This window comes from Anarhichas minor, unplaced genomic scaffold (genome assembly GCF_050575085.1).
Source record: "Anarhichas minor isolate MPS153535 unplaced genomic scaffold, ASM5057508v1 ptg000027l, whole genome shotgun sequence".
Lineage (NCBI taxonomy): Eukaryota > Metazoa > Chordata > Actinopteri > Perciformes > Anarhichadidae > Anarhichas > Anarhichas minor.
Genome location: NW_027466473.1, coordinates 6,383,997 through 6,401,033, shown reverse-complemented (window position 1 = coordinate 6,401,033; position 17,037 = coordinate 6,383,997). Strand labels below are relative to the sequence as shown.

Genomic DNA, 17,037 nt, shown 5'->3' with positions numbered 1-17,037 from the left:
GCACTTTGCTGCAACATATCACGTTACCATGAAAACAATAAATATGATGTATAATTGTGTGTATTTATTTTATACTTTGTACTCCTTGATTTGAACGTCTTCAGGCTCTTTTCTCACAAGATGAGGTGACTTCATATCATCTATTTACTCGTTTTTGTCAAAACAGCTTCAATGACAAAATCAAATATTTGATGAATAAATAAATAAATATCTTCTGATTTCATGTTTATTTTTTGTTCCATCTTTAATCCTTAATGTTTCTGAGTACATTTATTATGACAGGCTTAACACACGTGAGCCGTCCTCTTTGTTTACGTCTCCATGCGTCCACTGGTTACGTGTTTAACGGCACATTGCAATGATTTGTGGGTAATTCCCTTAGGCTAAGTCAGCATACCATGCTGACTTACGGAAAGGGTTCATAAAGGGCTCAGAATGTCTGCGAGAGAGCCCTCAAACGCTCGATGATTTGACAGTGGGACATCCCTAAACCCTCACGGACTTCGCGGGAGCGCGCCTCAAAGTCCGTGAGTCCGTAAGGGGACATTGGGATTTGGCCTATATACTGAGATCACGTGACCCGTAGATTGCACACAGGTGAACTTTATTTAACTAATTGTCTTGTGAAGGTAATTGGTAGCACCAGATCTTATTTAGGGGCTTCATAGCAAAAGGGGTGAATAGGTTATGCATGCGCCACTTTACAGTTATTTAATTTAGTTAATTAATTTTTCCATTTTACTTCACTGATTGACTATTTTGTGTGATCCTTTTATCCCCCCCAAAAGAACCTCAACCGAGGTAGTTGGGACTGGTCACATCAAATGAAATATAAAATAATAATAAAATGTGTAGTTTGATGTTCCGAATTAAACGTTGAATGAGCGTTCAAGACTAAGTGACAAATATAAAAACAAATGGTCACAGTGTGCTTAGAAAAGCCTGTTTAATAATTTTCATAAAAATAAACAAGTCAACAAAGGAAAGGAAACAGAAGGAACGGATATTCCTGCCTTAAGGCCTCAAAGATGAACAGAAATGTGGTAAATTCAGAATTAAGTCAAATTTCAGTGAATACATTTGAACAATGTAGAATTCAAGGTGATTTACCATGTCGGGGCTTTCAGTCTATTTAATACATTTGAGTTCCATCTTCAATGTAATTCAATGCTGAATTCAAATAAAAGTAAAATCCAGATCTGAACTGCCTCCGACCAGAGAGACGACCGAGAACATAAAAACTTCAGGGAGTAAGAAAACCAAGTCATCTTCATTATGAGGTGTCCATTGAAGGCGTTTCTGAAATGTAAGAACAGATACACGCTGCTTATTCACTGTGAAGAATTACAATATATTGAGTAGAAAAATGTCTCACCTTTTAAAATCTATATCACATTCTGTTTTGCATTTGCGAGAAGGCCTTTCATTATCATTATCATCATAAAGGACGTGATGGGACAGCTGAGCCTACTAGACCAAAGCTGAGCCGAGTTTGAATTTGTACTCTTCTCTTCTCTGCTTTGCCCAATCAGCACTATGGAGTCTTAGTAAGCATGAAAAAACTGACATCTTCCCTAATGACTGACCCTGGATTAGAGTCTCTTTCAGCATTTTGATGGATTGTTGGGACCTTTATTCAACTTGTGTGAATGCAGCATCAATGTGCAGTGTTGCTGTGTGCTGCCAAAGAATTCGGCTTTGGAAACTACCAGAGACAGAGAGGATGAACACGGGACCAGGGTAGGAAATTTACATATTTTTTGGGGGGGCAATTTTTGCCCCCACTGACTGAAATCCAGGGGCATTTTCAAAAAATTGGGGGCATTTTTTGAAACTTGTGAAATAACATTTAACCTTTGTTCAAAATAATAAATATACTTTATTTAGGCTTACAGTATATGAGCAATTGTCATCAAATGGCAATAATAAGACCATTAGGCAGTAGTCTACAGATTCAAAGTGTTTTCTTAGATTTTTTGAACAAAAAACAAACATAAATCAGACAATCATTCAATTTTATTCTTATTTCTTTGTGGTTATTTATTGTTATTATAAAATGTTTTAAACAACTATTAACAATTATTAAGTCAACGATGCCTTGATTACATATACATCAGTCATTGTGTGGAATTTTTGAGAAAAACATTTTTATAGCACCTTAAAATTTAAAAAAAATGTGCCATTTGAAGGTACAAATTCAGTTCAGAGTCAGGTATCATTCATTTCCAGCAACCCTCAAATCAAAGAATAAAGACACTTTACGCACAATTTAGGTGTATTTCCCTAACATGCTACCTGCACCTCACGAGGTGCAGGTAGCATGTTTTATACTTAATGTGAATATAATTCATTTAATCTAATTTCCATTATGCAATATGCATACTTTGTTGGCATCTTATTCTGAAAACCGGATGTTCGTCTGAAGAAACCGGATGTTGTCTCACGTTAATCTTTCCGTTAACTTTCAAAGTCCTTCGCTCGCTCCCGATCTGTGCCGTTTACCGTGAATTTCAGCATATAGGTGCACTAAAATTTAAGTGTCTGCTGAGTTGACCGCAGTCTCGCAGTCACAGGTCTGATTAAGAAGCGCTCCATTTATTTATTCGTTTAGAAAGTTCGGGGGCATTTTTTGCCCCTCTCCTAGTGATATCAGGGGCAATATTATATTTCTTAGGGGCAGTTTTGCCCTTTGCCCTCGTGTATTTCCGACGCTGCAGCGGACTCACGTGTTTCATTGAAGAGGAAGGAATCCTGATACTCCTTCATGTACTGAGAGGATCTGGCCTCATCCAGGAACAGCGAGTAAACCCTTTTGATGTCCTCCACCTGAACTTCTGTTCCCTGAAGACGCCAAAAAGAACAAAACAGTGATGACATCAACACTGGGACCACAGGAATTCATGACTAAACTACTGAAATACAATCTGACCAGAGACTGAAAAAAAGTTCTTTCTAGATGTTGATAACTGCCCCCCCCCCCCCCCCCCCCCCCCCCCCCCCCACCACACACATGTTACAGCTGCAACAATACAACCAGCGTGTTCAGACTAAGTTTACCTTGCGCTTGCGACACACCAGTCCAGCGGTGCTGATCAGCTGGATGGCGTAGCGCAGAGACGTCTCCATGCCGATGCGAGTCAGGACGGTGTGAGCCTCCTCGCTCAGCTCCACATCCTCCTCCTCACACCTGAAATGAAAACCATGCAGGTTTATTTTCCCTTCTATAAAGCTGGGAAGAGGCCAAAACCTAGTTGGGCCTCACAGACGATGGAGGCAGATTCTCACCGGATCTTGAGGATCTGCCTCGTCTCTTTCTCCGTGTAAGGGGAGGTGGCGATGATGAGCAGGCGATCCAGCAGGTCGATGGGGATGCCGTGAGGGCTCTGGTAGTTTGTGCCTCGGATACTAAGTGATAAAAGAGAGGAATATTTAAAAATAAATATTTTATCTACCAAATTTTAAAAACTATAAGTCAATATTTTAGTCTGTCAAATAGCCCGACGTACAGGTTATAACTAAGTCATTAAAATTCCCCCCAAAAATGGTATGGGACATATAAATTCCATATTGGTGTATTCCTAAATGAGACAACTCAGAAAATAAATAGTACCGAGTGATGCCTCTGTTGGTGGCCATGATGAGAACTGGGGACAAGTCACTCTCCAGGGCTCGGTTCAGGAAGGAAAAGCACTCCATGTCCAGCATATGGACCTCGTCAATAAATAACACCTGGAACCACAAACATAGAAAATCAGTCAAGTCATAAAAAGACAGACGAATCAAATATACATATAAATATATACAAACACACAGTTGCACCTACCCCAGGAATGATCTCGGCCTTGCCCTCTTCCCTCCACTCACACACTTTGGCATTAATCTGCTCGCGGACTTCAGACTTGATCTCTCCGGTGTCTCCGGAGAAGAGAGCCAGGAAGCCTTGCGTGCGGCTGTTGATGACGTCGATCTCGTGGAGCGACACCGTGTGGACCACCTCTTTCCTCTTCTGCAGCTCTCCCTCTGGACACTGTACGAACTGTGTCTACAAGGAACAACAAAAATCACAATAAAATGTATTTTAGAAAAATGAATACACACGGGACCACAGGCAGAAATTGTTTTCGACTTGACAGTTGCACTATACCTGCGCTCCCATGGCATCGTAGTCTCTGGCTCTGGTGAAGGAGCGGCCCAACTTGCTGATCTTTCCGGTGGCTTTGTCAATGGTAATAACATCTCTGAGAGGAAACATAGAGAAAGACGGGTTAGATCTTATACGGCTATCCGACAGGCCTGAGTGATCCTGATGTGTAAAGCTCTATGAAGAGATTAACTCACCCTGCTTGAACCTTATCTTTACTGAGACTGTCGATCATCTTGTTGCCCAAGTCATATATTGTCTCCATCTCAGTAGTCTTGAGAGTCAGCTTTCCCACTTTGGCACCCTGAGACAAAATCAAATATCTATAAGTTTGTCTTTAATGAGTCTTCTAGCAACTCAGATAGTGTGTTCTGGAGTAAAGAATGTACGACAGCAGGTTCTGAGTGCACTTGGAAGTGCCACGAGGCAGCCTACCGTTCCAGTGGCTGGTCTATCAATCTGGATCTCCACCACCTCTCCTTCAATAATCTCCGTCTCTTCTCTGTAAAAGAAGCCCACGATGAATACAGATTCATTTCAAACAATAGGAAATACAAAAACAACAATATTTTGTGTGTGCTCACTCACTTGATCCTCACACCGATGGCTTTCCTAAAAGCTTGGCTGAGTGCCTCCGTCTTGCTCATCTCCAGGGAGAAGATCTCACTACCGGCCAGCGCTGTGAAGGGTGTATCGGGGCCAAGCGACTGGGCGATGCCTGCATTAAAAAAAACAAAAAAAAAAACATCTCAGCTAAACTATACTCAGCTCGTGAATCTGGGGTGGAAAAAAAGGAACACTTGCTTTAACGAAACTATAACTGAAGCCAATTACAACAACGGTATGACTTCCAGAGGAGGAGGGTGAAATGATATTGTGTTCTGGAAAGCCTCCAATGTGGCCCTTACCCATAGCGATGGCAGTCTTTCCTGTGCCAGGTTGGCCAGCGATCAGTACTGCTCTGCCAGCTATGTGGCCATCTTTGATCATCTCCAGGATGACCCCTGCTGCCCGACGGGAGGCCAGCTGGCCGACCATCCCCTGAGATACCTGCAGGTGAATGGGAACACGTATCCTTGAAGCCAAACGCACATTAATGCACATCAGCGCATCATTCATGTGCTGTAATCCAATATCTAACTATTAAGCAAGGGATCTCTGTCTGCCCGTCCTTTGCATAACCGCTCATTCGATCTAATTCACACTTTGTGGGTGTATTGCTGGGGACTCACAAGAAAGCCTTCGTCAAATTTATTGCAATTTAGACACGTGACATGTTCAATGTTACTGAACTTTGAATGAACAAGCAAACGGCGCTGTGTGCAGCAGCGGGGGCGGAGCTCTCCGGGTTCACATCTTCTGCAGTGGCTCATTAACTCAACACAAGAGGACAGCAGAATCGAACCAGAGTGTATTTCACCGGTGTTTCTGCGGGTGAGTAAGCCACTACTTTGGTGTATTTCCTCGTTGTAAGACTTGCTGCTAACCAAGAACACCAACGGTACCGCCAGTAAAAGTACCTCCTCTAATCACATCTATATCCTACTTCATAACCCTGGTGGTTATGTCAAAGCAAACCTACGAATGGACTAATAGACTACTAAGCCTATTTGGATATTATCTCCGCTAAGTGTATTTCACAGATGTTTCCGACTGCGAGTAACAGCGACTTAGGAGTGTTTTTCAGGGCAGATTTCTGATTTAAGGGCCTAACGGCAAACGCCGTCTTGCTTTACTCTTCATCCTTTCTCTAACAGGGACTGTTGGTATTGACAGTGGTTGCAGAAGTAGGCCGTCTGAAGTAAAACTATTAATAATTAAATTGTATTGCATGGTAAAAGTTCTGCATTCAAATTTTTACTTTAAGTGCAGAGTCAAAGAAATGCCTTATCATTTACTCAACGTCTGTGTTCAAGGTAGAACTTTAAATTCTAATATGACGTTGGATGGTTTCATGAATAATAATGCATTATATATAATCTGATATATTTTGTTAGTTTAATCTGAATCTGCAATGTAGCCAGTAAGAGTTCTATCAAGTAATTGTAGTACTAAAATGTTTTCCTCTGAAGTAGAATTACACATTAAGTAATATACAGTTAAGATGCATATTTTTTAAGTGCTTTGGGGGCCTTTTGGAATTTAACATAGCTCAATATTTTTCATATCTCAAAATCATAATAAACAGTTGAGGAGCCTTTTTAGTAGAGGGGCCCAGGTCGCCTGCCTTGTCTAACAGTAAAGTCTATCAGAATGTATTTCACTGGTGTTTCTGACCGTAGTAGTCGCGACTTAGGTGTGATGCAATTATGTCATTGCAGGTATTTTGCTGAAGACCCAACGAAGCGCAGTGTTGAGTGTGAAGCTGTTTGTATGAGCGGTTCTCGAGAAAGCTGCTAGCAGCAACACTACAGGGCACGCATGCGGCCCATTCTGAACAGGCATATATTGAACGAACACCGCACTAGTATCTGTTCAATTTACATTATTAACATTTCTGCTTCATATCCCATACTGGGCTATTAGTTGACATACACTGGAATCCGCAGTACAGAGCCTTAGAGGGTTTCACTCTAAATACATCTATATATCATCTCTTTAAGTGCTAAATGTCAACTAAAGAGGGAACAAATCCCACAGCTACAGACCACGAACTTAAGACTCAACATTACCTGTCTTGGCTCCAAAGCATCGTCCAAACCAAGGCCACGAATATGAGAGTGTGCTCCTAAACACAAGACAGACATGAAAACATTAATATTGACCACATTTGGAAGAGGAAGTGCATACCATGTATAACTTGCATAAACATATTAGGGCTGACATGTGACAGCACACATGTAGCTCGCAATCATTCATTTGTGTCCCTAAACAGCAGCTCGGTGTAATGTGGATGCTTACCGATTCTTTCAATCCGTGTGATGTCACGAACCTCTGGAACCTTTGTACTCGCCATCTGTATTTATAAGCAGACAGCAGACATATGTTCAACACACATAAACAGTAATTAGTTTCAAAGAATAAATACTTCTCCCATCTTTTCCCTTTTTGTTGGAAAAAGACCATAATCTGAAGTTAAGGAGGAGCTAGTGGACACTGTAATAACACTGTGACGACGGAATAGGGCAGAAGTGGCAACATGTTGACTATTATTAGACTAAAGAACAAAACATCATCTTACAGAAATACTGCCATAAAATTAGAACAGTAGCTTACACCATCTAAAAAAGTGTGATGGCTGAAATATGTCAACAATACAGGTTTATAATGTCGTGTGCACTGTTGAATACAAGTTTGATTTTTGGTTGATCAATTCCCAAAAACATTTTAAGTTCACGAATCTCAGAATTTAAATTTTCCAACTTTTTAACAATCAGCCCAGTGCCCGAGTGTTTCAGTGTGGCGTACTCCTGAATCAGGGCTTTCTCCTCCTCCCATCTTTTCCCTTTTTGTTGGAAAAAGACCATAATCTGAAGTTAAGGAGGAGCTAGTGGACACTGTAATAACACTGTGACGACGGAATAGGGCAGAAGTGGCAACATGTTGACTATTATTAGACTAAAGAACAAAACATCATCTTACAGAAATACTGCCATAAAATTAGAACAGTAGCTTACACCATCTAAAAAAGTGTGATGGCTGAAATATGTCAACAATACAGGTTTATAATGTCGTGTGCACTGTTGAATACAAGTTTGATTTTTGGTTGATCAATTCCCAAAAACATTTTAAGTTCACGAATCTCAGAATTTAAATTTTCCAACTTTTTAACAATCAGCCCAGTGCCCGAGTGTTTCAGTGTGGCGTACTCCTGAATCAGGGCTTTCTCCTCGCGTATTTTGCACCTCCAGTAATGCTGCCCAAGTTATTTTCCAATTAAATAGGGAAAACATCAGGTTGCACACGGAGGTGAGATATAAAGAATTAACAAAGCTGGAGAACATTAATTCCATAATGTCCAGTAGGTTGTCATAGTGACCGCTGTAACGCATGCCACAACACAAGAGTCCAAGAGCGTTTGTCACATTGCTGTGGCTTTAATTTAACATATGTGTCGTTTATATAAAAAACCCATGTCAGTAGTCGGCGATGAATTCGAATCAAATGACATGCAGAAGCCATACATCTTAACTGCTATCTTCTAGACAGCGCCAGTACAGCAAAACATAACGCTAAAGCTAACGCTAGCTAATGTTATGTTAGCAAACGAGCTAGCTCCATTCATCGGGTTTCTGTCTTCTGTAACTAACGTTGCTGTTACACACCGCGAGAGTTTTTATGCTAGAGCGAATAACATGACATTATAAAATACATGTTACGGTATCAGGGCTTAAGTATGTATTACAGTTATCAGATTTAAACTCACCTGTGCAGCCACACTTGAGAAAATGTGAGAATGCGGCGCTTCTTTCTAGTGGTACGCAGGGTAATTGTGTCCGACAAGAAACAAGTCCTTCTTGTTCGTGTGTGATTTGAGGTTGACTGCCCTCTACAGACAGGGTGGCCTAATGATGGGATAAAAACATGAATATGTTTATTAAGTTACACGTCAAGTAAGTTGGCAGTGAAAGGGCCACCCGTTTGTGTAGGTTTGGATTAGAGACTGTGTATTTCATCTTAGTTAAGCGATTCCACCGCTTGTCCCCATTTGGTGTATCAAAGAAAGGTAACGTTACGCTGTTTAAATTATTCATTCGAAGATTTTGCGTGCTGCCCTGTCTCCTGCTCGCTAATTCACAAATACTTGGATCTAGAAACTAATTAAAACTTGTCGCTGACGACGTTTCCTTTAACTCCATGTGGTGCAAAATGACAGATAGGCTGTATCACTTTACACAATGTAGTATTTACAAAACAAACGTGTACAAAGAAGTCAAGGTAGGATGATATTGTTCAGGGAGGTGTGTCACAATTAGTCTGTTTTTACAAGCTCTTTGCCAGAATTTAGCTGGACTACTACAGTCTAGCCAACCGAAACGTGTTTATTATACAATACTTGCACTGGTTCAGAATGTTTCTTATCTCCAACAGTGAATCATCTCCCCACACAGATGCTTTCCCAGAGTGGGGTGAAAAGTGGCCGATGACATCCTTGGTGAGCATTGTGTACATTTCTCCACTAGAGGTAGCAAGCTCACAAGGGATTTTACAGCTATTTACAAAAATTGTACAATCCCTCATCTTTGCAGTGCAAGTCTGGAGCCTGGAGTTCAGAGAAAATTGTAGGGAAATGTTTTTTCAGAAAACAAGGATACAATATCACTGAACAATGGCAAAACTCACCCGCTGACCATAACCTCAAGACTTCTGGGGGAGTTTTTCATATCCTCTCTGGTGTAGCTTCAATGTTTTCCCTCAAGGCTGCAGTGTTAGGATTCCACAGTCTAAACTCACTTCACTCCACCATCACAGGAGAAGGACACTGAAGGTTACAGACAATTATGACTGAATGCCTCAAGTGTCATCTCCAAAATTCCTAGGAATTATTATTGATGAGAGTTTAAGTCGGAGTAAACATATTGACTGTGTTAGTAGAAAAATAAACAAATCTATTGGAATAATAAGGAGGGTTAGACATCTTGTCTCTGCAAACTCTCTCCTTATTCTTTATTATAGTATAATTTATCCCTATCTTTCATATTGTAATATAGTTTGGGTGAGTACTTTTCCTACTACTCTGCAAAAAATGCTGGTCCTCCAGAAACGTTTTGTTAGGATCGCAACCCGATCAGAGTCACACTTCTCTTCTGCTCCTCTATTTCAGAAATTGCAGATTCTTACTATTTATGACATCAATATTTCTCAAACGTGTGTTTTCATTTTTAAGATACTTTCAGGTGATGGGAATATTCCTGATCATTTCAAGACCTACTACAAATTCAATTCACAGGTTCACTCTTACTCAACTCGTCAATCTTCACATCTTCATCCTCCTAAATTACTGACTAGCAGAGGTCAATTTTCAATAAGATTTAGGGGAACCAAATTATGGAATGACTTTTCCCACCTAACAAAAAATGTCCCTCTATAAAATGTTTCAAAAGATGCCTAAAAGAAAATCTAATTGCTGTTTTGTAACAGTTTTTTTATGCATTAGTGTTCATGTCTTTCTTGTTTTAGCTGTTATATTACATTTATAGTTGTTTCACTCATAGGGACTTGTAGCATTACTATTGCTTATGAGTTACTGCAGGTGTATAAACCAACATCCCTGAACAAACACAAGCCCATGCTTACTCTCACATGCACACACATGCTCCCACACACTCGACACAATTACATAATTGTTTTCTTCTTTTCTTTCTTTCTTTCTTTCGTTGTTTGTTTTGTTGTAATGTAATGTATTATGCATATTTCATTTAATGATTGTAATTTTGTAAAGTTTTAATATTATATAGGTGGAGGCTTCAAATAAGCCCAGTTGGCTTTCTGCCTCTTCCTGCACTGTGATATTCATTTATCTCTGTTATGTTTGTTTATTTTTTATTTTATTTTTTTGAATTGTGCAAAATAAAAAAAATAAAAAATGTAAAATAAAACTTTTTGTTTGTCAATGTCATCAGCTGGGATGTTTCATTGATCCTAACTGGCAACTAAAGTATGATTAAGAGAATCGGATATGGGAATATGTAACCAATGAAAAGTCCATAGTCCAAATGAAAAACATGTTTTATCATCTTTCTAGTTCCCAGTTTTAGTTTCTCTAAAATGCTGCCAGTGAAACCAAAATGACCATACAGTGCTATTATCAGAATACTTTGACATAACAAGTTTATGATTTAGTAAAGATTTTTTAAAAAGCCACTGGCTTGAATTGCATGTAATATTATCCCCTACAATAATCAAGTGGAACTGCTTTCATGTTCATGTGTTCATGTGTTGCATCACATAATACGGTAACTGCCTGAATCCAGACTTTCAATGAGTAACTCAATGATAAAGGTATTTAGAGTCAGACTGGACCAAACCCTAGTTCAGCATACCACATACATTTTAAAACTGCTGCTAGATGAGGCTCAACCCTCTGTGAGCTCTGGAGCCTCTCAGTCACACCTCACCTGCTCCTCTACGATTCCTCTGGAGCCTCTCAGTCACACATCACCTGCTCCTCTACGAATCCTCTGGAGCCTCTCAGTCACACCTCACCTGCTCCTCTACGATTCCTCTGGAGCCTCTCAGTCACACATCACCTGCTCCTCTACGAATCCTCTGGCGCCTCTCAGTCACACCTCACCTGCTCCTCTACGATTCCTCTGGAGCCTCTCAGACCTCCTCAAAGCCCACACTGCTCAGACAAAATGCTACGGATCACCACACACAAACACGTTCTCTCCCTTTGTCTCACAACAGATGCCTTTTATTTTGAATGCCGGTGATGTCGGTAATGCAAACAAGTGGATGTGAACACTAGAGGATAACATTGAATCCGATCAGATCAAGCTTGAGTTCTTTTATTTTTCCTCGGCATTCAGGCAGAGAGGTAATTAGCCAGCAGAGTGAAAGCTTGTGATAATAGAAGTATCAGGTAAAAAAATGCAACGACAATATCACAGTTCATCCTTGTTAAAAAAAGTTTATTGATCAATATAAGTGTATCATAACCTGTATACATGATCACGTGACATTTTTCAATCAAGTACAGCCTTCATTGTTTTCAAATGATAATTGAAATGTATTCACTTCATACACCTGATCTTACATTTCACACATTTTACATTGATTTGCAAAAATATTCACAGTCATCAAAAACAGTTCCCCTGAATCACAACACGACACGTAGTCAATAAAAAATATCTTGTAAAAGAATTATAAAGTATCATCAGATAATAGTCATGGTTTTGTTCTGTAAATACATCCCACTCTGAATCCCATTTGTACATTGATCATAGCAAGTGTGTTATTTAATCACTTATTGATGAGGGTGACGCCTGAGTCATACCAAACCCAGAAGCCTGGATAGACGGCCTCGGTAAAGGAGCCCTTGAAGCGGTGGATGAGGGACATGGTTTCCCCTGCGGCGTAGAAAGACAGGGTACCCCCGGCGTGGTCTAGGAACACCCCGATACGTGACGAGTAGGGCGCGTTGATCTCGATCTGGTCCTTGTTGTGGCGGGCTGAGTAGCTGGAATCGGAGCAGAAGAGGCTCCAAGACTTTCGGTTGTAGCCGATGCGGCAGCTGTCTCCGTAACCCGTCCTCTTGATGCCTTTGTAGGTGACTCCGATGGCAGCCCCCTCCCCGCTCCAGTCAACCTCCCAGTAGTAAGCTCCTCCAGAGAGAGACTCCTTACACAGGATCTGGGGCAGGGAGTCGAACCTGGCAGGGTGGTCACTGTAAGACTGGGGGTCTTTCTTGAGGACAGCTTTCCTGTTCCCCCGAGACAAGTAGAGCTGTCTGTAGGCGGTGTTTGAGTCCAGAGTGAGCTCGCAAGCAACTAAGGAGACAAATAGATCATTTATTTCACAAGAGGAAGCGTTTTAACTGCTCGGGTTAAGTGTGAATGAGGAAACCCAAGAGGGACAAAACCTCTGGACAAAGCACCCCCTCACCATTGCACCACCAGTGGCAAGTAGTTAGGGATTTCTAGTTTTGTTAGATTCTGAACTTTTGCTACAACATGATTTTAAGGAGAAGTGGGAGACCCTCTGGCTGGACACAGAAATCAGAATATTAACTGGGGTTGGATGTCACCTGCCTGCTGTTTATCTCCACCTCTGCGGATCACAGTTGGTGGGACACCCGGTGGCCTCTCCTAGATCTGCTCGGCCTATTATCTCCCGACCTATTATCTGGAATGCCAGAGGTATCAACACCGCTTGTGAGTTTGACCACAAACAGAAGTCCGGCTAACAAAGTGCATCTTGAACTGTAACCGTCAGGTGAGACCCAAAACCTTTGAACCCCTTCTCCTTTGACCTTAGAGACTATGCAGTTCGTTTTAGTTGAATAACAGAAACAACTGGCACTTCGCTTAAAACAGAATATACGTATAAAAGCAGAAAACACATCTGTTTTCTCAAGGATCTCCTGAGATTTGGGGGTTTTGTTCTAATCTGACTGGTTAGTGAACATCAGAGTTTCATGCACTCAGTTTAAACAAGGACGGAGCGCTAAAACTGCAAGCTTCAAATCACAAAGCCGTGAACGTGCCAGCTGATAAATTTGTCACGAGTCAGCCCCAGTCTCTGTCAACACTGTAGGACATCCAGCATAGTTACTAAAACCAGATTTTGAAGTCAACCACAGGGTCTGACAGAGAACCTCATCAGCAGTTAATTTGCCTCCTGCGCTGAAATGAGCAGGGAGAGCAGGGATCTGCGTCACTGCAGAAAACAGGAGTGGAGGAACTGAGACTCACATTTCAGGAAATCGTCCCTGTGCTGAAGGTCCTGGGGCGGCAGAGACTTGTACACGGGGGCTTCTTCACCTGGGAAAGTAAATGTGAATCATTTAGGAAAATAGTGACATAATGGAATATGAAGGGTGTGTTTATTTTACTGATCTTCTATTATATCATGCTGTTAATCACAGAATATCAATCAACAACAACGGCACAATACATGTGTTATCGCCGTGAAAGAAATCTAGAAATCCTGTCCTCGACAATGAATCTGATCCAAATTGCAACATTCTATTTCAGACATTTAACCATGTGGCACCTGAGTGACCTCAGGCTACCCGCTAATCTATAACATCAAACAGGAATGCACAAAGCTCAACTGAGGACAAGGGAAATTGTAACTTTGACTAACTGTCTCATGCCAAATGATGCTTAACTTTGTATTTGGCTCGATATCATTTCTAAATACCATTGCTCTGCTGGCTTTATGGATTTAAAAGTCATGTGTACTATTATTAAAACCATATTACTATGTTATCCCCCATTAAAACAACAATAGCAAAATTAGTTTTCTTAAACGGCTGACTTACTTTTTACTGATCGTCTCTTTTTGGATTCATCCAGTTGGCAGAAGGTCATTTTGTTAACTGCAAAAAAGAAAAGAAAAAATAACTGTTAATTTTAAAAAAAATGGTCACATGTGCGTAGTGATACCAGATCATTAACACAATATTAACAGTATCTAAATCCTGTGCCTCTGAACTCACCTGCTTTGGCCACCTTGACCAGCTCGTCATTGCTGAACTCATTCAGGTGCTGTTTCATCTCAGAGACGGCCTTAGTGACTGGGCCGAAGGTGAAGTAGGGGTTGACGGTCACCGTTGGCAGCTCCTCCGCCTCCGTCTGGGCTATCAGCATGTGGTAGCTCTAACCAGGGAGGAAAAACAGCCATGCAGTCATGATAAGGTGTACTTTAAATGTGTTTGTTTTTCCCCCGTGTTGCACCGTGCAGAACAACACGTGGACATTTTTTTTTTTTTTTTTACATTGACTGATACACATTTATGTCTAACTCATGTCTCCGTGGAGTGGTTGTGCCAAGGTTACCTGGATGAAGTGGATGTGGTCCTCAGTGCGGGACAGCTGGGTGATCTCGCTGTCCCTCCTCTTCAGATCTGCGATCTCATGGGTCAGACGCTCCACGTGGCCCTCCGCGTTGTTGAGCGCCGCTCTCTTGTTGGCGGAGATGAGCTTGGTCATCTCCTGCTGCATCCTCTCAATGGTGCGCATCATGTCGGCAAACATCTTCTCGCATTCCTGCAGCGCCGTGTGGGCTGAGTTCTGCACGGGAAAGCAAGCATGCACGTTATAAATCAAGCGGGTGTCGCACTGAGAGAGGCTGTCGTCACTACTACACGGAGGAATGTAGTCCGTGCTGGTAGTTAATTCAACTTTCCATTCAACCACTAGTGGTTTGTCTGGTTTTATCTGTGATAGACGGTGGTGGCGGCACAAACCTTGAGTGAGTCCACTGCTTGTTTCAGTTCCTCCATCTGCTTGAGTCGGTCATGAATCTTCTCCTGGATCTCGGCCTGGGTGGCGCCCAGCCGTTGCTATGGGGAAACAACAGGCTTTGTTGTTAATGATGGCAACAATCCCTCAAATCAACTTCTCAAATTGACAAAATCATCAAATCTGTATTTTTATTTTTAGAATTTAGAATGAATGCTAACAGTGTGCAGCTCAAAGTTGACACTGCAGGACGCAGCTTTATTATCATAGGGGTGTGTCTCACATAATGTTTGTTTAATCTATTGTCAGCTGCTCTGTCCGGAATTACCTGCCACTGTGTCATCGGTACATGTGTCATCACTGATTCACAAATAACAAAAGGTTAATCGTACATTGATCAACGCTTGTCATGCTGAGCAGAGCACATATTATGGCTCTGAGTAAACCTGTTCCTAAGCTGGTGACCGCCTGAAAACCAGCGTTGTCGCTTCAAGCAAAGTCAAACGTACCTGCTCCTCTGCCCTCTCCTGCTCGGCAGACACCATGTCGTGACCTTTGTGTTCTTTCACCGTGCACAGCACGCAGATGCACATCTGGTCGGTGCGGCAGAACAGCTCCAGACCCTTCTGATGCTGGGGACAGATCTGTCTGTCCAGGTGGCCGATTTCATCCACCAGCTTGTGCCTTTTAAAAGTGTTTGACTCATAGTGGGGCTTGAGATGCTTGTCGCAGTAGGAGGCCAAACACATCAGGCAGCTCTTGACGGCTTTATGCTTCTTTCCGATGCAGATGTCACAACCTATGTCCTGGGGCCCGGCATAGTTGTAGTCGGGGTCTGGAGGCGGAGGCGGAAATGACTCTGAGTTGCGTTGGATGGTGGAGGTCCGGGAGCCTCCCATGCGTCTCGGGGTGGGCCTCTTGCTGTAGGTGACCCTGCACTCTGGGCAGATGTACGAGCCCGTGTGGTCGGCATGGTCCCAGTATGTCTTGAGGCAAACGGCGCAGAAGATGTGGCCACACGGGATGGACACGGCATCCCGGAGGTATTCCTTACACAGGTGGCAGCCGTCCTGGTCGGATGACATGGTGACAATTCAGTGCTGATCCCTCAAATGCAGTGAAGATGCTGTGTAGGCACAACAGTCAGTGGTTCGTGTCAGCACAGTGGCAAAGTGATTCAACAGCTACTACGTGCGCGAGTTATATAGAGTAAACAGAGAGGGCGGCTAAACTGGTTGAGCCGAAACCAGTCAAACAAGGGTGGGGCAAGAGAAGGACACAGTGAACGTAACAACAGAATGTAATGACAATGAATGAAATGTGTGATCATGACACACAAGGTTGTTCCAAATGTTTGTATTATTTATTTTAATTATTCATCAATATTTTATTTGAATGAAAAAATATATATAGACCTTGAGGATTTTATACATTTTTGACTAAAGGGGTTTAAACAGAACATGACAAGTGCTGACTGGAATGCTGTTAGTAGTACTTGCATCCCATAAATAGATGAGTGAAAGCAAGTATACATTCAAAAGTAAGAAGGCAGAAATTAAAAGAAACCTCAGGTGTGTCACACTTTCCACTTGAGTGTTAGAGATTGCCTCAAGGGAGACTGTTCCCTTTGGACATGTAATAATACAACTACTTTCCTGCTGAACAACTGCAATGTCCCGTCAGTATCGACAGCGTCTCCTATCATTGTGATGTATGGTCAACGGATGAAGTGCGGTGATGCTAAATGAACCACTTTGTTGCTTTGAGCCACTGAGACTTTCCTGACCTTCCCCTCACCTGTAACCAGTTAATTATCAACTCTTTACTTTGCTTTTCATTGCCACTGATTCTCTCTGAGGTTTGACTGGACGCCTGCAGTTTCTGTAAGTCAACACTGAAACTACATTTCAAACTGTTATTCTATCTCGAGTAAGAAAATGTACACCTTGAAACCAACTCTCAGAATGTTGTCTCTTCTGAGCTAAATACCTTCCTCTGTAGATTTCACCTTACAGTGAACACACCTCCCAGCCAAGATGGAGTTTC

The 17,037-nt window shown here is 41.9% G+C and overlaps 2 protein-coding genes across 3 annotated transcripts; both read right to left on the bottom strand.

Annotated features, from left to right (window-relative positions):
- Positions 1–921: 921 nt before the first annotated feature.
- ruvbl2 (RuvB-like AAA ATPase 2) lies at positions 922–8,574 on the bottom strand. The gene is made up of 14 exons (XM_076102400.1): positions 8,508–8,574; positions 7,043–7,097; positions 6,814–6,869; positions 5,050–5,191; positions 4,730–4,859; positions 4,577–4,643; positions 4,339–4,445; positions 4,145–4,238; positions 3,824–4,042; positions 3,611–3,729; positions 3,286–3,405; positions 3,058–3,187; positions 2,727–2,841; positions 922–1,299 (listed from the first exon to the last, which is right to left on the bottom strand). The coding sequence occupies exons 2-14, from the start codon at positions 7,095–7,097 to the stop codon at positions 1,274–1,276; spliced, it is 1,380 nt and encodes a 459-aa protein (XP_075958515.1). The 5' UTR covers positions 8,508–8,574; the 3' UTR covers positions 922–1,273.
- A 3,472-nt stretch (positions 8,575–12,046) lies between these two features.
- ftr83 (finTRIM family, member 83) lies at positions 12,047–16,076 on the bottom strand. Of its 2 annotated transcripts, none has more exons than XM_076102371.1 (7): positions 15,501–16,076; positions 14,997–15,092; positions 14,587–14,820; positions 14,247–14,406; positions 14,070–14,126; positions 13,498–13,566; positions 12,047–12,573 (listed from the first exon to the last, which is right to left on the bottom strand). In XM_076102371.1, exons 1-7 carry the CDS (start codon positions 16,074–16,076, stop codon positions 12,047–12,049), a joined length of 1,719 nt encoding a protein of 572 aa, XP_075958486.1. The 2 variants fall into 2 exon arrangements, with proteins under 2 accessions (XP_075958486.1, XP_075958487.1); XM_076102372.1 differs by lacking the exon at positions 12,047–12,573 and adding an exon at positions 12,861–12,913.
- Between the last annotated feature and the right edge of the window lie 961 nt (positions 16,077–17,037).

Coding starts and splice junctions, on each gene's coding strand:
- ruvbl2 (XM_076102400.1), bottom strand. CDS start 7,097: ATGGCGAGTACAAAGGTTCCAGAGGTTCGTGACATCACACGGATTGAA. Junction 4,860..5,049: donor AAAGACTGCCATCGCTATGG/GTAAGGGCCACA, acceptor TTTTTAATGCAG/GCATCGCCCAGTCGCTTGGC. Junction 4,644..4,729: donor GCCATCGGTGTGAGGATCAA/GTGAGTGAGCAC, acceptor CTTCTTTTACAG/AGAAGAGACGGAGATTATTG.
- ftr83 (XM_076102371.1), bottom strand. CDS start 16,076: ATGTCATCCGACCAGGACGGCTGCCACCTGTGTAAGGAATACCTCCGG. Junction 14,127..14,246: donor GGTCAAGGTGGCCAAAGCAG/GTGAGTTCAGAG, acceptor TCTTTTTTGCAG/TTAACAAAATGACCTTCTGC. Junction 13,567..14,069: donor AAAGAGACGATCAGTAAAAA/GTAAGTCAGCCG, acceptor TTACTTTCCCAG/GTGAAGAAGCCCCCGTGTAC.